Source organism: Pogoniulus pusillus, chromosome 28 (assembly GCF_015220805.1).
Source record: "Pogoniulus pusillus isolate bPogPus1 chromosome 28, bPogPus1.pri, whole genome shotgun sequence".
Classification (NCBI taxonomy): Eukaryota; Metazoa; Chordata; class Aves; order Piciformes; family Lybiidae; genus Pogoniulus; species Pogoniulus pusillus.
Window position 1 is genome coordinate 5,358,832 of NC_087291.1, and position 24,590 is coordinate 5,383,421.

At 46.9% G+C, this 24,590-nt stretch overlaps 1 protein-coding gene across 1 annotated transcript in view; it reads right to left on the bottom strand.

Moving 5' to 3' along the window:
* The window catches only part of PLCL2 (phospholipase C like 2), a 112,570-nt gene extending 88,491 nt beyond the window's left edge, over positions 1–24,079 (bottom strand). Inside the window, exons 1-2 of the mRNA XM_064166944.1 lie at positions 23,752–24,079; positions 22,460–23,004 (exon numbers count right to left, since the gene is read on the bottom strand). Of these exons, the coding sequence (XP_064023014.1) occupies positions 22,460–22,783 (324 nt within the window). The 5' untranslated portion in view covers positions 22,784–23,004; positions 23,752–24,079. The remainder of the gene's footprint in view (positions 1–22,459; positions 23,005–23,751) is intronic.
* Positions 24,080–24,590: the final 511 nt, after the last annotated feature.

The following is a 24,590-nucleotide window of genomic DNA, read 5'->3' on the forward strand; positions in this document are numbered from 1 at the left end:
CAAGAAAACAAAAGGAATAGAGGCTGTCTAAAGCAACTAGCAGATCAATGAAGGAAGAAAATGCAGTTGGTGAGGCTCAGGAAGTCCAAGGATAAAGCTGAAGTTAAAATCATGCCTATGAGCTTGCTTTTTCTGAGGACTTACTGCAAGTCAAGTTCATGGACAGGAAAAGTCAATACTACAATCAGAATTCAAGGTTATGGAAGGTGACAAAGGGCTTTAAACTGTGTAATCAGCTGATGGGAGCAAGACTAATTGTGTTTACATTGTCCTGCAAGGACCTCCAAGTGTTTGTTAGCCATGGCTGCTAGGAAAAGCAAAAAGGAATGGTTTGCACTGTTAACAACTATATCAGATTTTTTAAGTTGATGGGGCAGAGTTCACACTTTAGGATATTTTTTCCCAAATCCTGGAATAAAAAAATCAAACAAACACAAGAATCCACTTGAGTTATGAGCATGCCAGTTCGTGCCTAGCTAGAATGTTTTGGTGAGAAGAATGACAGGCTGTGAAAAGGAAGCAATGGTGATGGCTACTGCACTCATAGGCTTGCTGAGATGTATCAAAACAAGAGCATAAACATAGATAAGAGAGTCACTCTCTGTCTGGGCTTTGGGCTGAAATTCTTCTCTCTAACCTAACCTGCTGTCTGTGTGACTAATCCATCTGCTCCATAATCCCCCTGGCCAACCCTCCAAACTACCTTAAACATAAGGCAAGATCTAGGGGTAGAGGGGTGGAGAAAAGGTGGAAGGGCAGCTGGGAGCCCCTCCTGGGGACTCAGGTTTCTGGGAGGGCTGCTGTGCTTTTGTTTTACTTTTAACTTGTCTGTTTCTGTAGATATTGTAACTATCTGCTTGTCCATTGTGCTAAGCTGTAAGTATAAAGCTTCATTCAATTTCCAGACTGGCTGAGTCTAGTCTGGGTGATTTTCACAAGTGCTGTGGGGCAGGTAACACCCAAACCATCACACTCTGCATTTCTGTTTGATATACTAAAAAGCTTCACTTCTCTTTGTTTTCATAGAAAAAAACTCATATACATTTAACAGATAAGTTTTATCCTAAGAGAACACATCAGAACATTCTTATTCCTCCATCACTTTAGCCACAAGCAGCATTTGCTAACATACTCTGAGCGTTTCACAGCGGATGGTTAGGCACCATGCTAGAGCACTGGGTGCATTTTCCTGGCATTTACTTGAAGGCATTCCATAATATAACTTTATTCAATTCCACAGAAAAAGTGAGAAAGATCTGAAATTAATAAGGGACCTGGGGCAGGGATGCCATCCCGAGGGACCTGGACAGGCTGCAGAGGTGGGCACAAGCCAACTCCATGAGGTTCAACAAGAACAAGTGCAAGGTCCTGCAGCTGGGTCAAGACAATCCCAAGCACAAATCCAGGCTGGGCAGTGAGGGGCTGGAGAGCAGAGCTGAGGAGAGGGACTTGGGGGTGCTGGTGGACAAGAAGATCAACAAGAGCCAGCAGAGTGCACTTGCAGCCCAGAAAGCCAAGCAGAGGCTGGGCTGCAGCAGGAGAAGTGTGGCCAGCAGGGCCAGGGAGGTGATTCTCCCCCGCTACTCTGCTCTGGTGAGACCCCAACTGGAGTACTGCATCCAGTTCTGGAGCCCCCATTACAAGAGGGATGTGGAGATGCTGGAGTGTGTCCAGAGCAGAGCCACGAGGATGCTCAGAGGGCTGCAGCAGCTCTGCTGTGAGGACAGACTGAATGAGTTGGGGCTGTGCAGGCTGGAGAAGAGGAGGCTCCCAGGTGACTTTCTTGTGGCCTTCCAGGATCTGAAGGGAGCCAACAAAAAAGCTGAGGGACTTTTTAGGCTGTCAGGGAGAGAGACAGGACTGGGGGGAATGGAGCAAAGCTGGAGATGGGGAGAGTCAGCCTGGAGGTGAGGAGGAAGTTGTTGAGCATGAGAGTGGTGAGAGGCTGGAATGGGTTGCCCAGGGAGGTGGTTGAGGCCCCATGGCTGGAGGTGTTTAAGGCCAGGCTGGCTGAGTCTGTGGGCAGCCTGCTCTAGGCTAGAGTGTCCCTGGGCATGGCAGGGGGCTTCTAACTAGATGATCCTTGTGGTCCCTTCCGACTCTGACTGATTCTATGATTCTAATTATTCACTCCAGAACACTTCCAGTATATGCAGGGACTATTTTCAGACTGTACTAAAAATCTAAACACCAGAATCTATTTTCTTATATGATAACATTAATTCAGTATTCTCTTGGCAAGTGATTAATCTTGCAAAATATTTTTAGTGGCCAAAGCTTTACACACAGGGTTTTTTTTTCCTCCTTACCTCCCCTGCTCCCACAAATGATTATACTACATTTTATATACCCATCAGGATCAGAGCTGGATTGGGAAATGTGGAAGGAAAAAAAACCTATTTGCTGCAGCTAAGCATACTGAAATCATATTTGAGATGTAATTTCTTGTTAATATATAAAATTCACCTGCAAGTACAGGATGAAAAAGACACATTTTCTCATGACAATACAGGAACTCCTAAATTCCTGTTTTGGGAGGTTCAGTTCAGTATTTATGGAAGAAATATTCATCTACACACATAAAACAAAGTAAATTCACACTGGAGGTCTCATCCAACCTGGTTGATTCTATGCCTCTTACTCCAACTGAGGGCATGTTGCTTGCAAACAGAAGTAAATAACACATCATCAGACATTTCAAAACAAGCCTTAGAATTGCCTCATGCTCTGAAACTTAAGAATCACATAAAGGTAACATGACTCACAGTGACAGAAATCACGAGCCTGGGACTGGACTTTGTCACAAAGTGGTCACACAAAAACAAAAGGGTTTGAGAATCCTCAGGCATTCAGAAATAACAGAGGTGTCTTCTTCCAACCTTTGCCTAGCTGCAAAGGAGCAGGCTAACAGGGATTACTCCCCTTCTCTGTAGCCAGAAAGATCTGAAGATGGGAAACAGAAAACAAAGCCATTTTCCTCCTTAAAGGATGGATAAATAGATAATTAGGTAGATAATAATGGGAGGGGGGAGGAGGATGGTGAGTAGGGAGGGTGGTGAAGAAAAACCCAGGGCAGCATCCCAAGAGACACCACATGACATCTCTTTCAACTGCTCAAATGACACAGTGTTGGGGTTGCCCTCCTAGATAATGCAATTGTATCTACATTGTGGAACCTAGAGACTTGTACTTATTTTTATCCATCATTGCTTACTGAAATCATGTAATAACCTTTGTACACCTCGGACAAATCCTTCTCTAAAGGAAAACATCAGATGCTGTTCTACTTTAGGAAGCTATCTGATCTCACTGTTACACTTTGAGTGTCCTGAAGACTAGAAACACCATCTTCACTCTTCTGGATGTTACAGAAGATTGGGATTGCTTTGCCTGGAGAAGAGGAGGCTCAGGGGTGACCTTATTGCTGTCTACAACTACCTGAGGGGAGGTTGTGGCCAGGAGGAGGTTGCTCTCTTCTCTCAGGTGGCCAGCACCAGAACAAGAGGACACAGCCTCAGGCTGCGCCAGGGGAAATTTAGGCTGGAGGTGAGGAGAAAGTTCTTCCCTGAGAGAGTCATTGGACACTGGAATGGGCTGCCCGGGGAGGTGGTGGAGTCGCCGTCCCTGGAGCTGTTCAAGGCAGGATTGGACGTGGCACTTGGTGCCATGGTCTGGCCTTGAGCTCTGTGGTAAAGGGTTGGACTTGATGACCTATGAGGTCTCTTCCAACCTCGATGATACTGTGAAAAACAAATGAAACAAAAGATTGGAGAGAAAGAAAAAAATCCATTAATATGTACTGAGCAAGAACCTCAAAACTCCAAAAATGAGGACATCCAAAATACTATCAGACTGCATTTGCAAAAATGTTCAGGTTATGAAAAAATGAAAGCATTTATTTGTACTCTGTTTTTCAGTTTTATGCAATGTCCATGCCATTTAATTCCATTACTGGGCAGACAAATGGACTCATGAGAAGAGGAGGATCAGAGGTGACCTCACTGCTGTCTACATGTACCTGAAGGGAGGTTGTAGCCAGGTGGGGTTGGTTTCTTCTCCCAGGCAACCAGCAACAGAACAAGGGGACACAGTCTCAAGTTGTGCCAGGGCAGGTCTAGGCTGGATGTTAGTAGAAGTTGTTGGCAGAGAGAGTGATTGGCATTGGAATGGGCTGCCCAGGGAGGTGGTGGAGTCACCATCCCTGGAGGTGTTCAAGCAAAGCCTGGATGAGGCACTTAGTGCCATGGTCTGGTTGATTGTCTAGGGCTGGGTGCTAGGTTGGCCTGGATGATCTTGGAGGTCTCTTCCAACCTGGTTGAGTCTGTGACTCTAAGCACAGCCAGAAGCACTGATCAGCAACGTTTTGTCCCTAGCATCATAAAATGACTTTGTACCACATTGAAAGACTTTTAACAGAATGCAGTCTCCTGCAAAGACGTCAGCCACTTCCAACAAAAGCATCATGGCCAGCATGGACATTCTCACACAGTTCTTCAAAGAGGAGGTTTTAAACATTCAGTCAAAGGTTTCACCAGCACCCTCCATTCCACAACACAGCAATACCATTTACATCTCTGATGATGACAACGCTAAAAATAAATGAATTGCAATCCAACTTAGCATCACAATATTGCCATAGTGGATTTACACATTCGACTGGCACACATTTGGAATGCTATTTCAGTCCCATACTGCACAAAATAGAAACCAATACAATGTAAGGAAAAGCATATTAAAAAGCACCAGAAAGGAAAAAAAGCACAGAAAAGCTTCAGTAGGTGCAACAGGGAGGTAGGTGGTGGAGTCACCCTCCCTGGAGGTGTTGAAGCAAAGCCTGGCTGAGGCACTTAGTGCCATGGTCTGGTTGACTGGCTAGGGCTGGGGGATAGGTTGGACTGGATGATCTTGGAGGTCTCTTCCAACCTGGTTGATTCTATGATTCTATGAACAACTTAAATACACTAAGATTCTTTCTCCTGGGGGAAAATAAGGAATAGAAAGAATAAGAGATGACCTAAAGCAAACTTGATGAACACCTTTCAACACATCTGTGGAACAGAGAAAGTGCTCTTCTAACACAAGAACCAGGGGGTAGCAAGTTAAGTAGTTGCCAAGTAAAAACTGGCACAAAAGGATTTCCTCACACAGCACGCAGTTAAGAAATTGCCACAGGATGTTATAGTGGTAATAACTTGCAAAAGTCAAACAAAAGTCTCTGACAAGAGAAGAAAAAGCCAATAATGCAAACACATTATTAAAACCCGAAGATGTCTTTGCTTCAAATCATTTAAGGCTGGGAGCAGATGTCAGGAAAGGAGTTTTTTTCTGTTCTGCACGTGGCAGTTGCTGTTGGAAGCAAGCTAATAAGTCAGGTGGAGGTTTTTTTCCCCTTAAATTCACAAGGGCTGGCAACTCTTCTAGACTAGGGGAAAGAGCCATCTGAAACCACAACACCTAAGCTGTTCAGTCAGCCCTCATACCCTGTGGGACTCAAACCCACTCTACAGAGGCTGACAACCTTGCACTTAAATATGTGCTTCTCTTTTGCTGCACCTTTGTGGGGATTCACAGGCAGGTGTGAACTACTGCATACACCACACAGAGAGATCTGCTCTGGCCCCTAGCTGAGAATAGATCCCCACTGTCTGTTAAGGAAGGGAAGCAGAGTATGGCCAGCCTGAGGTCTGCTGCTGAAAGAGAAAAGCCAAGCTGCACGAAAGATGAGGAGACGTTAAAGAAAGGAAGGGGCAAACAGACAGGGTGACACAATAGACAAGGTGACACAAACTGAAATCAGGTCATGCAGGAGAGTAAAAAGTTAATGGTAAGAATTCTTCCACATTTACCTCTATATCTACAAAACACCAAACAGTAACCATCACAACTAAAAGCACTCAGTGCCCTCACACTACACCACCACCCTCAGAGGACGTTCCAAATGAGGCTGGCCATTCACTGCAGACAGACCACGAGTGAGGCCCGTGGTATGTGGTACTGAAGGCAAGGAACAAATAAAGCTGTGAAGTGTGAACCTCAGAAATGCTTCTGAAATGCATGACTGCAACTACTACAAGTGAGGAGAGCAAAGAGAAATCAAAGCAGAGTTGGGTGCCCCACAACATCCTACTCGCCAAGGTGGAGAGATACGGATTTGGTGGGAGGACTGTTCAGTGGGTAAGAAACTGGCTGGATGGTTGCATCCAGAGGGTGCCACTCAATGGCTTGAAGTCCAGATGGAGAGCAGTAACAAGTGGTGTCCCTCAAGGGTCCATGAAGAGACCAGTTTAATACTTTTATCACTGATATAGACAGTGGCATCAAGTGCACCATTAACAAGTTTGCAGATGAGGCCAAGCTGAGTGGTACTGTCAATACGCCAGAGGGACAGGATGCAATCCAGAAGGACCTGAACAAGTTGGAGAGGTGAGCCCAGATGAACCTCATGAGATTCACCAAGACAAAGTGCAGGGTTCTGCACCTGGACCAGAACAATCCTCATTATCAATAGAGGCCTGGAGAGGAGGTGATAGAAAGCAGCCCTGAGGAAAAGGACTCGCAGGTGCTGATGGACAAGAAGCTGGACACGAGCAAACAATGTGCACTTGCAGCCCAGAAGGCTAACCACATCCTGGGCTGCACCAAAAGAAGCATGGCCAGCAGATGGAGAGAGGCAATTCTGTCACTTTATTTGGCTCTGGTGAGACCTCACCTGGAGTACTGCATCCAGCTTTAGTGCCCTCGACACAAGAACATGGACCTGATGGAGTGAGTTCAGAGGGAGACCACAAAAATCATCAGGCGGTTGGACCACCTCTGCTACAAGGCCAGGCTGAGAGACCTGGGGAAGAGAAGACTCCAGGGAGAACTAAGAGCAACCTTCCAGGAACAGAAGGGGGCCTACAAGAAAGCTAGAAACAGACTGTTTACAAAGACCCACAGTAAAAGGATGAGGGGCAACAGTTTGAAATCAGAGAAGAGTAGATTTAGCTTTGATGTTAAGAGGAAGATCTTTACCATGATGCCAGTGGAACACTGGAACAGGTTGCCCAGGGAAATAGTTGAGGCCCCATCCTTGGAGATATGCAAGGTCAGGCTTGAAGGGGCTCTGGGCAACCTGATCTCATGCAGGATGTCCCTGCCCACTGCAGGGAGGTTGGACTAGACGACCTCTGGAGGTCACTTCCAAACCAAACCATTCTGTGATTCTATGCATACTCAGTAAGCCATAAAACGTTCTTAGGAGTCCTCCAAAGGCAAGAAAAACATAATCCAAACTCAAACTACTCACATGTGCTCTAGTTTTCTCCACTGTGTCTTAGCAAACACACTTTAATTTCACATAAATATCAGTCTTTACCTCTAAGATTGAGACTGGAAATGCTGTTTGCAACTATCTGCTAAAAGCATATGGAAAAAAAAGGAGATGGGTGGGGGGGTGGAAAAATCAACCTGATTTAGTGACCATTCTCTGTAAATGGCAAAACAGATTGGAGCTGAAGCTATTTCCTGAACCAATTTATTTCCAACTATTGCTGTGGGTTTCCTGCCTCATGTTGCAAAACTGCATGTACCTGTAAAGACATAAATAGTGTAATGAACACAAGCATTATTCAGCAGCTCAGCAACTACCTTTTTCTACAGCATGCACATTCTGCTTCTAACTTACTAAAGCAGAAAGCATGGTAGGGTGTATTAAGTTGCTGTGCTGCCTTTTATTAAGCAACTGTTCCTGTGCTGTTTACAGAAGCTACTTAATTCAATAGACAGCTGCCAATCCCAAAACCACCAACAGTAACTTGTAGGAAGAAAACAAGTAAAACAAAGTCTTTGACAATGAGTTGAATTCCTTAGTCCAATTACACTTCAATAATACAAAAAAAATAAGCAATGAAATTACCTTTTCATTTAAATGAACTATGATTTACACTTGAAGGAATGTGCTTAGGCAATGTCAAACACTACTGTCATTAGAAACTAGGTATTAAACTATATACAGGATCCTAGGTATTGAAATGTATACAGGATCCTAGATTACACAAGGCAATGTCAAACACTACTGTCATCAGAAACTAGGTATTAGACCATATACAGGATCCTAAGTATTGAAATATATACAGGATCCTAGATTACACAAGGCAATGTCAAACACTACTGTCATCAGAAACTAGGTATTAAACTATATACAGGAGCCAAGATTACACAAGGCAATGTCAAACACCATTGTCATCAGAAATAAGGTATTGAGATATATACAGGCTCCTAGATTTTCCATCACAAGATAAGCTGCTCGAGACAAAAACCATGCAGACCAAGCTGTCACAATCATTCTTCCTCTTACTCTACATGAAAAAGAACAGTAAATGATGGACATATGTTTACATACATAGAATCAATCAGGTTGGAAGAGACCTCCAAGATCATCCAGTCCAACCTAGCACCCAGCCCTAGCCAGTCAACCAGACCATGGCACTAAGTGCCTCAGCCAGGCTTTGCTTCAATGCCTCCAGGGACAGCAACTCCACCACCTCCCTGGGCAGCCTATTCCAATGCCAATCACTCTCTCTGCCAACAACTTCCTCCTAACATCCAGCCTAGACCTCCCCCAGCACAACTTGAGACTGTGTCCCCTTGTTCTGTTGCTGGTTGCCTGGCAGAAGAGACCAACCCCACCTGGCTACAGCCTCCCTTCAGGTAGTTGTAGACAGCAATGAGCTCTGCCCTGAGCCTCCTCTTCTCCAGGCTGCACACCCCCAGCTCCCTCAGCCTCTCCTCACAGGGCTGTGCTCCAGGCCCCTCACCAGCTTTGTTGCCCTTCTCTGGACACCTTCCAGCACCTCAACATTTCTCTTGAATTGAGGAGCCCAGAACTGGACACAGAGCATGCTTTTTTTTTTTTTTTTTTTTTTTTTTGGTGAAGGCAAAATAATAATTCTGGAAAGAAGAAAGTACCAGGGAGGGGAAAGTAAAAAATAACTTCTAATCACAGAAGAGCTCAGCCATAAAAAAAAAAACAAACAAACACAAACTTGAAAAATTCTCTGAAGTGCTTTCCAACAAAACAGCAGCAGTTGTTCTTCTTCTGCAAAACTGATTCTAAGAGGAAATATGGAACCATTTTCAGCAACTTTAGTAAAGGCATTAAGACAGCTATGGCACTAATATGCATAATATCATTCCTCTCTATTTGCAAGGTACCTATTATTTCTCCCAAAATAAAACCCACTAGGAAGTTTATTTTGGAGTACATTTATAAATCCAGCTTAGTAACTTGTTAGCTTCTATTTTTTCCACTTTATAACCCTCTCAGCCAGCATTCTGAAATGGGGTTTGTTTGCCTGCTTAAAGGCACTTCCTGGGTGCCCTTTGGAACTATGTACTAGAGTTTTCAGAACGTGAATGTCTGGTACCTGAAATGATCTCTGAATACAGTATAACATCTGAAACACTCAGGGAGATTTGATTACTTATTCCAAAGGGTCAAATGACATTAGAAAGGATCTCAGGAAAAATGAATCCCATCTATTTAACTTTCCCAAGGCTGCACTGGTTAAGACTGTGAACCTCAGTACCTCTAATTTCCAGTCACATGCTGTATTGCACTCCTTACTGTCTTGAACACTGATGGCTTTCAAGGTCAGGGTCTTGGAAGGAAAAGGTGGATGAACTCAAGTGTGCTCCTCTTCAGAAGCAAGGGTCAAATGAGTCTGTACTGACAGTTGTTGACAAGAAACCAGTTTGGCAGCAATTAAGAGATGTACTGCAGTCAAGAGGATGGGCAACATATCCTTCCAAAGGATCACTCCAGACACAATCACAGCATCACAACATGTTAGGGGTGGAAGGGGATGTACTGCAGTCAAGAGGATGGGCAACATATCCTTCCAAAGGATCACTCCAGACATAATTACAGCATCACAAAATGTTAGGTGTTGGAAGGGAACTCAAAGGATCATCCCATTCAAGCCTGCAGTCAGAGCATGATCAAGTGGATTTTGAATGTCTCCAGAGGAGTAGGCTCCACAACCACTCTGAGCAGCCTGTTAATCTCCTGAAACAGGGAGAATGAAGTACATACAGTGATCATAGAATCAACAAGGTTGGAAGAGACCTCCAAGATCATCCAGGCCAACTTAGCCCTGTCCAGTCAACTAGACCATGGCACTAAGTGCCTCAGCCAGGCTTTTCTTGAAGACCTCCAGGGACGGTGCCTCCACCACCTCCCTGGGCAGCCCACTGCAATGCCAATCACTCTCTCTGTGAAGAACTTCCTCCTAACTGGCATGCTTAAAAGGCATGCCAGGTGTGAAAGTTAACTGGAGAACAGGGAGAGTCTTTCTAAAAACACAAATGTAAAAAAGGAGGAAAGATGACATTTGGTACTCACTCTCCACAAACCAGCCCCTTTCAAAGCAGCCCTCTTTATACCAATGTGTCACAGATTCACAGAGGTTGAAAAGGAACTTTAAGATCATCAAATCCTACCAATAACCTAACATCTACCAAGTATCACAGTATGTTATGGGCCAGAAGGGGCCTTAAAAGATCATCTAGTCCAGCTCCCCTGCCAGAGCAGGATCACCTAGACCAGGTCACATAGGAACGCATCCAGGCAGGTTCTGTACCTCCTCAGAGAGGAAGACTCCACAACTCCCCTGGGCAGCCTGTTCCAGAGCTCTGTCACTCTTACAGGGAAAAAGTTTTTCCTGACATTTACATGGAACTTCCTATGCCTCAACTTCCACCCACTGCTCCTTGTCCTGTCATTGGGCATCGCCCAGCAGAGCCTGGCTGCAGCCTCCTGGCACTCACCCAGCATGTCTTTATGAACATGAATGGGATCACCTCTCGGTCTCTTCCTCTCCAGAGAGCCCCAGCTCCCTCAGGCTTTCCTCATAAGGAAAATGTTCCACTCCTTTAATCATTTCCATTGCCCTGCATTTGAGTTTTTCAAACAGTTCCCTGTCTTTCTTGACCTGAGGGGCCCCAAAGTGGACACAACATTCCGTATGTGGTCTCACCAAGGGGAGCAGAAGGGGAAGAAAACCTCTCTTGACCTCCTAACCACTCTAACACAGCCCAGAATGGCACTGGCCTTCCTGGCCACAAGAGCACACTGCTGGCTCAGGGTCAGCCTTCCATCCACTAAGTGTACTCTAAATTTATACTTACTCTTATTTTCATCTATTTATATGGAGAGACATTTTATCACAATCTGATGTTTTTAATTAGATTCTGCAACACCACATTGCCCAGTTTGCAGGCAGTAAAGGATAGATCATAGAACATCTCTCTTGAACTGAGGGGCCCAGAACTGGACACAGCACTCAAGGTGTGGCCTGACCAGTGTTGAGTACAGGGGCAGAATAACCTCCCTTGTCCTACTGGCCACACTGTTCCTGATCCAGGACAGGATGCCATTGGCTCTCTTGGCCACCTGGGCACACTGCTGGCTCATCTTTAGCTACTATCTATCAGTACCCCCAGGTCCCTTTACTCCTGGCTGCTCTCAGCTACTCTGTCTCCAGCCTGTAGTGCTGCTTGGGGTTGTTGTGGCCAAAGTGTAGAACCCTGCACTTGGCCTTGTTAAATCTCATCCCATTGGCCTCTGCCCACCCATCCAGCCTGTCCAGGTCCCTCTGCAGGGCTCTCCTACCTTCCAACAGATCCACACCTGCTCCTAGCTTGGTGTCATCTGCAAACTTACTGATGCTGGACTCAATCCCCTCGTCCAGGTCATCAATAAAGATACTGAACAGGACTGGGCCCAGCACTGACCCCTGGGGTACACCACTAGTGCCAGCTGCCAACTGGATGTGGCACCATTCACCACCACTCTCTGGACTCTGCCATCCAGCCAGTTCTTAATCCAGCAGAGAGTGAATTTGTCCAAGCCATGAGCTGCCAGCTGTGCCAGGAGCTTCTTGTGGCAGACAGTGTCAAAGCCTTTGCTGCAGTCCAGGTAGACTACACCCACAGCCTGCCCCACATTCACCAGGCAGGAACCTGATCATAAAAGGAGATCAGGTTGGTGAGGCAGGACCTGCCCTTCCTAAACCCATGCTGGCTGGGCCTGATCCCTTGGCCATCCTGTAGGTACTCTGTGATGGCACTCAAGATGACCTGTTCCATCACCTTGCCTGGCACTGAGGTCAGGCTGACAGCTCTGTAGTTTTCTGGCTCCTCCTTACAACCCTTCTTGTGGATAGAAAATAACTGATCCTTATTTTAACCCCAGAGTATAGAATTCAAACATATTTCAAGCCCAGAAATGACAATCTTTTGACCACACAAAAAAAATCATGGGTCATTGTATGAAGGAAATGAGAGCAGAGTCAAAACTGGCTGTTCATCTGAAGGTGGAAGAGCTGCATGCATATTAAAAGGTAGCTTAAAATCAGAAAGAAGCTGACAAATTGAAGATAGCATCTGAAATAATTAAAAGGCAGGCAGTAGGACAATGACAAGCTTTTAAACTCTGTGCAGCTGCTTGCTTTTACCCCTAGAAAAAGAGGAATAAGCAGCCAGCACTTCTGCATAGACTGATCACAAACAAAAGGTGATTAAAAGACAAAGAGCATCCTAGTGAAATTTATTAACAGTTGATCCTGCAGCAGAGCAGTGGATCAGACTGACCTCTTGAGGTCTCTTCCAGCCCTATTTTTAAACAGTCTTTATCAATACACACCCACTGTTGCTTTTTATCCTGTTTTTCTCTTCTCCATCCACATGAAGCATAGATTATGATGCACCTTTATTCCTCCAAAAACTCCCTACTGTCCTATCTATATTTAGATTTCTGAGTTTTGAACACAATCCTACATTTGTGTGGAAAACAAAATAAGTATTTTAGAATCACTGTACTATTATTACAATATGTGCTTTAATTTAATTTGGTCCTTAAAGAGAGACAAAAAAACTTCAATTAAGAGATTGGTTTTTTTAAGAGTCAGTGGGAATGATACAAAGATCAACATCATTATCACCCATGGACAAGCCAAGGCTTGGAAATTATGCAATTACCTTGTCCTGTCAGTCTCAGTTTCAATCTTTCAACCCACAAATGCAGCCAAAACACGGCAGCAATGCGTTATTGGTGAGCCATAGGTAAGAGATTGATGCTCCAATTCCCAGTTTAAAAGAAGCCTAAACTAGCAGTCATATATTTGATCAAGTCTGAAGTTCTTCACAGAGAGAGTGATTGGCATTGGAATGGGCTGCACAGGGAGGTGGTGGAGTGGCTGTCCCTGGAGTTGTTCAAGAAAAGCCTGTCTGAGGCACTTAGTGCCATGGTCTGGCTGACTGTCTAGGGCTGGGTTGGACTGGATGATCTTGGAGGTCTCTTCCAATCTAGCTGATTCTATGAATAGGCATGAAAATAATCTCATCAGGTATTCATAACGTTCTTTTAATTCCACTAGTTTATTTTTCACCACTGAACAGACAGAACAAGTTTAGTGGATATTCTAAGGATGTGGGGGTGGAGGGGGTGAAGGTAATTGCTATTATTCACACTGGCCAAGATCTTTATTCAGTCAACAGAAATATACACATAAGTTGTTCCAGAAGAGAAATCAGAGAAGCTAAATTCATCCAAAATAAGCTCCTGCTCCAAGTCATCTTTTGGAAAAAAAAAAATTCTCTTCATAGTCTATAATATGGAAGTTAACTAAATGACATGCTGAACTTGGACACACTGAGCATCCTTGTGTATTTCCACAAACACCTCTTTTAGAACTTGTGCTACTTTACATATATCCACATATCTGTTTGGCTGGAGAGCAGCCAAACAGAGAGGGATCTGGGGGTGCTGATTGATACCTGCCTGAACATGAGCCAGCAGTGTGTCCAGGTGGCCAAGAGAGCCAGTGGCATCCTGGCCTGCATCAGCAATGGTGTGGCCAGCAGGAGCAGGGAGGTCATTCTGCCCCTGTACTCTGCACTGGTTAGACCACACCTTGAGTGCTGTGTTCAGTTCTGGGCCCCCCAGTTTAGGAGGGACATTGAGATGCTTGAGCGTGTCCAGAGAAGGGCAACGAGGCTGGGGAGAGGCCTTGAGCACAGCCCTACGAGGAGAGGCTGAGGGAGCTGGGATTGGTTAGCCTGGAGAAGAGGAGGCTCAGGGGAGACCTTATTGCTGTCTACAACTACCTGAGGGGAGGTTGTGGCCAGGAGGAGGTTGCTCTCTTCTCTCAGGTGGCCAGCACCAGAACAAGAGGACACAGCCTCAGGCTGTGCCAGGGGAGATTTAGGCTGGAGGTGAGGAGAAAGTTCTTCACTGAGAGAGTCATTGGACACTGGAATGGGCTGCCCGGGGAGGTGGTGGAGTCGCCGTCCCTGGAGCTGTTCAAGGCAGGACTGGACGTGGCACTTGGTGCCATGGTCTGGCCTTGAGCTCTGTGGTAAAGGGTTGGACTTGATGATCTGTGAGGTCTCTTCCAACCTTGATGATACTGGGATACAAATCTGACTACTGTTGCCTACACAAAGTCCTAATGCAAACAAAAATGTGTATCAATGTATATCACATGCAGTGCACAGTATTCAGTGCTATGACCTCTCTCACTCTAGTATCACTGTTAACTGTCTGTTATATATGCACCATGTATACATTTGATATTATATAGAGATAATCTAAGGTATACAGCTTTTGCATGACAGAAAAATGCAATTTAGGAAGAGCTACTTTGTCATCTTAATCATTGTTTTAAAATATAGATTATACTTTAAAAAGACAGGAATTTAATAAGCAGCAGAGGATGAAGAGGAAAACAGTATCACAGTATCATCAGGGTTGGAAGAGACCTCACAGATCATCAAGTCCAACCCTTTACCACAGAGCTCAAGGCTAGTATTGGTATCTGTTGGTCACTCTTTAAAGTCTGACAAATCAAAGAGAAAATACCCTCTCAAAGTTCTGCTCTCAGTCATTCAGATCTCTTATGCTATCTGACAAACCAAAGAGATAAGACAAATCTGCAATAAAACAACAAGAAGAAACAAATAAAACAAACCCAAGTACAGCAACAGCTCCTCAGAAAAAAAAATATCTATGTTTTGTCTTGTTGAAAGCCTGCCCAAGATAAGCCACACAGGAGTAGCTCAACTACTAAATACATGCTTCTTTTTTGCTGTCCATTTTAGTGTCAATTAGTAGGCATGCTCTGAGCAAAATACCTTCTATTGTTGGGACAATGATGCTTTTCTTCCACACAGAACTTCTGTAACTAGCAATAATTCATCTCATATTGTAGCATTTTGTTCCAAGGAGAAAGGGTGTAGAAAAAGAAAGTACATTCTAGTTTTCTCCTTTCCTCTAGATGGGTGTTGTGCTAGTTTGAGCCTAGCTGGGATATTCTGGTGAGAAGAATTAGATTACAGGCTGTGAAGAGGAAACAATGGTGATGGCTACTGCACTCCTAGGCTTGCTGAGATGTGTAAGAACAAGAACACACACACAGATAAGGGAGTTATTCTTGGGCTGTGGGGCTGCATGAACTTTTCTCTCTGACTTACTGCCTAATTCTTTCGCTTCCTAGCCCCACCCTGGCCAACCCTCCAAACTCACTTTGAACGTAAGGCAAAGTCTGGGGTAAGGTACAGGAGTGGAAGAAGGTGGAAGGATGGTTGAGAGCTCCTCCTGGGGACTCAGGTTTCTGGGAAGACTGCTGTGCTTCTGCATTACCTTTTACCTTGTATATTTCTGTATATGCTGTAAATATCTACTTGTGTACTGTGCTAAGCTGTAAATACAAAGCTTCATTCAATCTCCAGAGCCACTGAGTCTAGTCTGGGTGGTTTTCCAAAGTGTGTGGGGTGGGGAACACCCAAACTATCACAGGAAAGAAAGCAGAGGAATGAGGGAACAAAAAGCTTGTACATTTCTGTCTATAGCTGTATGTATTGTAAACATCTGCTTGCATATTGTACTCAGCAGTAAATATAGCTTCATTCTCCAATTTCCAGATCAGCTAAGTTTAGTCTGGGTGATTTTCTTAAGTAGGGAGGGGCAGGTAACAACCAAACCATCACAGCTGCTTTCTTTATACTAAAGAAACCTTAGTACTTTTGCATCTATGATTCCTAAATCAAGCTTAACTGAACGTGTCTAGCACACTGGAGAGTTGCTTGGGCATAAATGCATATATGCCATGTAATGACAGCATCGTTACCTGTTTCTTTGCTATATGAAAAATTACCTGAAATGAGGTAATTTGATATACTTTAAACTGATCCCAGTAACCTAACTGCTTCAGATGGAAGCTGAATGTGTTTGCATGGTCTATTCCTGGGTCTCCACGAAGACATGTTATCCTGCCATTGTGGCTAAGGTAATTTAGGGATTGCACAGAACTTAGATCTACTGAAAATACTACTTTAGAATTTACCATGAATGCAGAAGTTTCATGATGGTAGTAGAAAATACTGCAGAACATGATCCATATTTCCTATTCTGTACACCTGATGCCAACAGCTATACAGTACAAACTAGAAATCACAGAAGATTGAATAAGAGGTGTTCAAGAAAAGACTGGATGAGGCACTTAGTGCCATGGTTTAGTTGACTGGATAGGGCTGGGGGATAGGTTGGACTGGATGATCTTGGAGGTCTCTTCCAACCTGGCTGATTCTGTGATAAGATAATGACATATGCTGGCATTTTAACAAGAAAAAGATCTGGGTGCATATGCTTAGAACTCCCTAGCTGCAGAAAGACATACCTAGAAAAAAAAAAAAACGTTTAGTTTCAAAAGCAAAGCTCTACTGAAATTATAGCCCAGAATATCTACCTGCTAAATTTGGTTCCTCTCTTCTTGCAGACGTTGGAAGTTAGGAGCTGCCAGTGTGCAGCAAGTGCAAAATGAAAGCTTGGGTTTACACTCAGAATAAAAAAATGCAAAAGGAGACAGAATTTTGTTTAAGTTACCAGGCAAAGAGTTACTGACACCAGCATATGCAGGAAGAAAGGCAAGCAAACAGCCATGCACTTTGCTTCCAGACACACGTTGATAAGAACGCTTCTGCTCACAGAATGCCTTCAAACCACCTTTCTCCATTGACTTCTCTGTCATCTTTCTAAATAGCTGCAGCCTCTCCTAAGCCTCTCTCCTCTCATTTTGTTACTGCAGCACCTCTCCTAATAAAGTCATGTTTATCCCACTCTTTCTGTCTCTTTTTTGTTTAGGTCTATAAAACCTAAGTTCCCTAAAGCATTTACAGGAGACTTCTGGAAGCAAGCAGCTCTGAGGAAACATATACACCACATATCATTTGCTGCCTTAAAGATTCTCAAACTCCAACCCCCTCTTTAAGAAAGATGCAGAGGGAAACTCACATAAAAATAAAGCAAGCTCACTCCCAACTCTCACAAGAGCCAACAGTAGTTCAGGATGCTAAGGATGCTTAAATCTCTTTTAAACTACAGGATGAACTCATTGTAATTTCATTTTACAGAGTATTATAGGAACTGTGGTAAGAAATTATGTTACAGGAGACCATAGCTAATTGCAGCAAGGAAGGTGTTCTGGAAAAACAAAACAGTGACCAAAACGAAATCATTACATCCAAGTAAGTGGTACATAGATTAGTCCACAAATCAGGTATCTGAAGAGTCTAAATGCCATGAATGCACCATGTGTCTTCATTATCACCTCTCAAAAAAATCATTCTCCTATAGAGGAAGATAAAGCAAGCGAAAGTGAACACAGATAGGCTGTCTTTAGCCCTCAAGTGCAGCTCAGAGGTAAAGCAGTTAAACAGACTATTCAGTAAAAACTGCTACAAATGAAGGGTAGAGTCTTTAACACTTTCAGCTTAAATGCAGCTTATATATGGGAGTGAAAGGCTAAGTAAACAGCCATGACATGAAGATCATACTAGTTTTCCCAGTAACAGCAGTCCTACCACCTGTCATCACCCTAGATGACACATCAGCCTCAAAGAGTGTATCACCCTGTACAAAACAAGGAAGGGGAAAAAAATGTATCAAAATCATGCAGGTACACAAAATAAAGACAAAGAGAAAGAAGAAAATATGGTACCAGTAGGGGGGGGGGGGGGGGGGGAGGAAGAGATGGCAAGTAAGAAAGTGAAAGGAAGGAAAAAAAGGCAACAGCTGCTCAGAGTTATGAAAATAGGCAATCAATGAATGGAAGCACACACTAAAACCAAAATAAAATGCATTTCTGTGCTCCTGATTTTCTTGCACATAGATGTGGTTCTAAAGTATTCAACCTTAACTGAAACTATTATTCAAGTGTCAATTTTCTGTTTCTGGCTCAAAAGCCTACGCAGCAATCAGCAGGAAAAACATCAGATAAAGCATAAGGGACTCCACAAACAGGCATTTTACAATTCAACAGCATTGTGTTTTGCACAAAGGTATGAAATCTGCATCTGCATGGGACAGATTCGTTCTCCGAGGTTGCTCCACAGATTATGTAAGCTATCATTGATATCACAGGATGTTAGGGGTTGGAAGGGACCCAAAGTGATAATCAAGTCCAACCCCCTTGCCAGAGCAGGACAATGCTATCTAACACAGATCACAGAGGAACACATCCAGACAGGCCTTGAAAGGCTCCAGAGAAGGAGACTCCACGACCTCCTTGGGTAGCCTGTTCCAGTGCTCTGGGACCATTACAGTAAAGAAGTTCCCCCTTGTGTTGAGGCAGACACCCATTGCTCCTTGTCCTATCCCAGGCAGCAGTGAGCAGAGCCTGTCCCCCAGCTCCTGGCAGCCCTCAGATATTTACAGACATTTATCAAATCCCCTCTCAGTCTTCTCTTCTCCAGACTAAGCAGCCCCAGGTCCCTCAGCCTCTCCTCCTAAGCCATGCCCTCCTGTCCCCTCATCATCCTCACAGCCCTCCACTGGACCCTCTCCAGCAGATCCCTGTTCCTCTTAAACTGGGGAGCCCAAAACTGAACATAGTATTCAAGATGAGGTCTCAGCAGGGCAGAGTAGAGGAGGAGACCCTCCCTTGATCTGCTGGACACACTCTTCCTAATACACCCCAGGATCCCAGAAATATTTTCCAAGTGTCTTCCACTCTCACAGATCTTTTCCTCTGCAAGAGCAGACACCAAGAAGTATCTTAAAGTTTACTACTCATGCCAGATCTTCCAAAAAGTTTCATAGAGAAAGCAAAGCAATCAGATCTAAAGCAGCTGTGAGGGCTGAAGTAAGCCATACCTAAAACAAATACAGACCACAACACTTTTAAATGCACTCTTTTCAGGTTTTTTTTCCACTCAGGTCATAATTACTCAAACAATAACACAGAGTTGTAGTAGTTAGTTCTTGGCAGCTAAAAAAAGATTACTGTTCACATTTGTAAAATGGTATTAATCAGTAATAATAACTGAAAGCTGAATAATTGTATACTCCATGCAATGTGATTTCTGTAGCAACTAAGAATCGTGACTGAAGCATTCATGAAATGTAATTCCAAATCATTTTTTTCTTACCTCATGCTTGCTGACATTAATATATCACCAATCCCTAGGTATTTTATCCTTGTTTGGTTTAGGACAAGGAGCAATGGGTGGTAAGTTGCAGCACAAGAGGTTTCACCTCAACACAAGGGGGAACTTCTTTACTGCAAGGGTCACAGAGCACTGGAACAGGCTGCCCAGAGAGGCTGTGGAGTCTCCTTCTCTGGAGACTTTGAAGGCCTGCCTGGATGTGTTCCTCTGTGATCTGTGTTAGATAGCATTGTCCTGCTCTGGCAGGGGGGTTGGACTCGATAACCTCCTTGGGTCCCTTCCAAACCCCTAACATCCTGTGGTCCTGTGATCCCAGACAGGCTATGCAATCAAATCCTATGCTACAAAGCAGCCCCATGGCATGATATGTACTGCAAACAATGCCAGGATCTTTCTTGGGCTACCGCAGAAATACCACAAGGGGATTTGGAAAGTAAGAGAGACCTGTAAATAAATATTTACTGCATTTGACAGCGATTGAATTACTCCAACACCAAGCCCAGTTGGCCTTTATCTATTGTTGTAAGTTCTTTAACACACACACACACACACACACAAACGCACACACCCAACATCACTGCTCGAACAGGAAGGGCGGGTGCAGGCTGTCAAATGTGTTCCACTGCTGGCTTGACTCTCCCCACGGTTTTTAGAGCAAGGTCCAGGAGGCAGTAGCCCAACTTGAGACAGACTACTAGTTCTGCACTGCCACGCTTCTCTATCATTCAGCCAAGAGAGCAGCAGGCAACAGACAAAACCTGCACTGAAGAATGTTAGCAGAAGGACTGTGTGCAATTCCTGTCGTTCCAATTGTGGTGAAGGTATGAGGGGCTGGATTGTGTGTGCAAATTGGGCACTTCAGCTCAGTGCTGTGGCCATGGTATTTTGTTATCTGTCACGAGGAGTCCTTTTTTTTGGGTGATGTGACAGAGATTTGTGATGAGTGTGGATTTCAATAAGTTTTCAATACATGATTCACAGAGGCAAGGAGTGGAACATCCTTGGTTTGCGTGGGAAGACTTTGGTAGCAGGGGGGATACAGGAGTGGTTTCTGTGAGAAACTGCTAGAAGAATCCCTTATGTCCAATCCAGCCGATGCTGGCTGGCTCCAAGAGGGACCCACAGCTAGCCAAGGCTGAGCTCACCAGAGATGCTGGTAGCGCCTCTGTGGCAACATACTTAAGGGGGAGAAAACTCCTGTGCAAAGAGCAGCCAGAGAGAGGAGGAGGAGAATAGGAGAGAAACGACTCTGCAGACACCAAGGTCAGTGAAGACAGAGAGGGAGATGGTACTCCAAGTGCCAGAGTAAAGAATCCCCTGTGGCCTGTGGAGAGCAATAGTGTAGCAGATATCCACCTGCAGCCCATGCAGGACCCTGTGCCAACACAGGCTGTGACCCCATGGGAAGCCACCACTGAAACAAGCTCATGGCAAGGCCTGTGGTCCCATGGAGAGAGAAGCTCACAGCAGAGCAGGTTTTCTGCCAGGACTCATGACCCCACAGGGGACTCTTTCCTGGAACAGTATGGCCCTGAAAAACTGCACCCTGTGAAAGGGACCCATACTATAGCAGTTTGTGAAGAACTGTAACCTGTAGGAAGGACTCATATTTGGGAATTTCATGGAAGTCTATCTCCCAGTGAAGTGACACCATGCTAGAGCAGGGCAAAAGTGTGAGAAGTCCTCTTCCTGAGGAAGAACGAACAGCAGAAACAACATGTGATGAACTGACTATAATCCCCATTCCTAATCCCCCTGGGCCACTGTGGGAGGAAGAGACAGAGAAACCTGGGATCCAAGTTAAGCCTGGGAAGAAGTGGAGGGGTGGGGGAAAGCTTTTTAAGATCTGGGGTTATTTCTCACCATCCTACTCTAGTGTGCCTGGCAACAAATTCAACCAAATCCCCCAAATCCTGTCTGGTTTGCCTGTGACAGTAATTGCTGAGTGGTCTCCCTGTGCTCCCAGGAGCCTTCCTTTTCATTTTCTCTCCTCTGTCCACTTGAGAAGGGTGAATGATAGAGTGGCTTTTGGTGGCTGGCATCCTGCCAGGGTCAACTCGCCACAGCTGATTTTAGAAGCACACAGATACCTAAGAAGACATCAAATCTAGTCTGATTCTGATTTAGCTGAGCTTAATTAAACTCAGCTCTTGAGTACTTGAAGTAGTGCTTCATTTTACATCTAGAACAAGCGTTACACCAATAGCACCATTTCCCTGTGGCTTTTTTCATCCTTTTCACTGGGAAAGCTAACCCAAGATAAAGCATCATCTCTAGGGCATTGTGAATTATTTCTTTTTGAAGAGGATGGCAGCATTTGTATAAATAACTGCATTTAAAAAACCCAAACACTTCCATTCCTTTTTCCTTAATCTACATTCTACAGTTCCTGCTTCCCTCACTTTGCAAGCTGAAGCACTAGCATTCAGAATATGCAGATAAGTGCAAATAAAGATGTTTCTAGAGGTGAAGTGCAGCACAGCCTACTATCAAACAAGCTGTCACTTTCAAGAACAACGCTGCCTATTCTACCTTCTCCCACCCTCAGCCCAATGAGATACTGAATCTCTCATCACCTGCTGTGTGCCTGTCACATACACAAGCCAATGGTGCCAGAAAATTGCTCTGCACAGGTGCATCCCAAACAGACACTGTGTAATCCATGTCTTTCCTTACCAGGTTGCTGCCCATGTTGTCTGTTTACAAACCAGCTAGTTTCTCTTGCCTTCTGTCTTCATAAACCTCCGAACATGACACCCACCAACCCCCAGGTACGGATGTGTCCTAAGCCATCCCCGCACTGTTGTCCACTTCTGAGGAGGGAAAAAGCAGGTCTCCTCACCACTGGGATTAACACGGCAGCCTGTCCTTTCGCCTAGAGCCACGGCTCCGAGAGCCAAATCTACTGCCCGCATCTCCCTGCCTGTGTCACAGAGAAAGCCGAGACCCGATGGGGAGGAGCAACTGCTCTTACCTTAATTATGCTGCTCCTCCGGGGAATACCGGGCTTGCCTTCCCGTTGTTGACTGGCGGAAAATCCTTTCTCTTTGCTGCTGCTCTCCGGGCTTGCAGGAGGAACAGATCCCGGTTGGTCACCGGCTCCCGCTAGGGCACAGTCCCCGTTGGAGACCCGGCTGCCTGCACTATCGAAGCGGGCTCTCCCGCCGCCGCCGCCGCCTCCTCCTCCTCCTCCTCCTTCCCCATCTCCTGCCTTGAAGGCCACCTTTCCTTGGACCGGCCCTTGAGAGGACGGGAGACCCCCGCCGCCGGTGCCGCCACTGCTGCCGAACTCCGCCATCAGCCTCCCCGACTAGAGCAGAAACAATGTTGCTGTCCCCTTCCCCTCCCGCTGCAGCTGCTCCGCGGCGGCTCGTCTTCCGCTTTCCGCGTCTCTACGAGCGGGGGCTTCGGAGCCGAAGTCTCTCCCCTCCGCACATTCGGCAGCCGAGGCCGCGCCGCTCCGGCAGGCGGGGGACGAACGTCTCGGCGGCGTCTCGGCGAGCAGCAGTCCTTCGGCACCTGGGGAAGGCGAGGACACGGAGCGTGGGCGCCTGCCCCACGCGGGGCCGGGGGGAGCCTCACCCCGCGCCGCGCTCCCTGCGCGCACACAGGCGGGCGCGCGTGGGAGGGGAGGGGCCGCGCGAGGGCTCCGCGAGGCACACGCGCGACCCGCGGGTCTGGCGCAGCGGAGCGCGCAGGGAGCGGAGCGCGCAGGGAGCGCAGCTGCGCCGCGGGGGGAAGCAGCCGCTCCGGTCCGCCCCGACCGCCGCCCGCTACGGCGGGGAGCGAGAGAGGTCTGAGGGGAAGCAGAGGAACTGCGCGGCTGGGGCTGCTCAGCCAGGAAAACGAGGCAGACGCTGATGGCGGTATTTTCACCCTGACGGTGAAACCCCCACTCGCAGGGCAGCGAAGCGGGAACGAAAAGAGAACTTGAAGTCAACAACACGCCCCGAACGCTCAGGCCCCAGCCCGGGGCAAAGCCTGTCCCACGCGCGGCAGGGGCGGCCCGCTGCAGCCCCTCTCCCGCCACGCGCGAAGGCTAGAAGCGGCGGAACGCAAGCAACGCCAACACCGCCCCACGGGGCACCCTCCCAGGCGCCATGGACAACTTTTCTCCTCTCCCCGCTGCCTGCCGACATCCAGCAGCCGCACAGCGGCCACCGCCGCGGCCCGGGCAGCAGCGCTTTCAGCCCTCCCGAGCCGCTATAAGCCATGCCTTCACCCCACGGCTGGCCCCTTCCCGCACGCTGCGCCCCCGCTACCCACCTCGGCGACAAGGTGGCAGGGGAGGAAGGCCCCCTGCTGCTGTCGCTGCTGCAGTAGCCGCTTTTCTCCCCTCTGCTTTCCTCCCCGTTATGGTCGCCGCCTCTGCCCGGAGCCGGATACAGAGAGAAACTGATTCATGTGGCTGCTTCCCTCGCTCCGTGCTACCGCTGCTTGCGCCGTTGCCGCCGCCTCCTCCGGCTCAATGCTCGGCAACAGCCCCGAGGGGGGCAATGCCGGTAGAACCGAGGACAGAGCCAACCTCGACCGCCCCCGCTGAGAAAGTATCCGCGAAGGGAGAGTAAGCGAGCTGGGCTCGCCCCCACCCTCCGCTGCCAATCACGGGGGCCGGCCCCGTGCGGATTGGGCGGCCCCGCCGCCAGCACCCCTCTCCGGCAGCTCGGGGGCGCTCCGCCGGAGGGCAGGACCCGCGCCCGCCCCCTTCCCTAGCCCCCGGGCTGTCGGCGGATTCCTGCACACGCTCGCTCCGTGCGCAGACGCTCCAGCCCGACACGAAAATACCCTCTCCTGGTCGCCCCGCTTCCCCGCCCAGACGTATCGCCTGCTGCTGTCCATCCCGTGGTCGGCGCAGCGCGGCTCGCACCGGACAGGGGCTCCTGGCGTGCCGGGAGCCCTTCCCACTCCTGCCCGTCGGGGCCCAAGTACCCGTCACCCACCCTGTCACGTCGGCCGCAGTGCGGGAAGTGGGCAGCTAGGGCACGCAAGAGGGGCGGGGGGAGCAGCGGCCCCACGGCTGTTTCCGTGTGCCGTGAGCTGACCCCCAGCCGGCGGCCGCCACCGAGGTGAGATGGCATCACAGCAGGCGGGAGCCGATTGGTCTC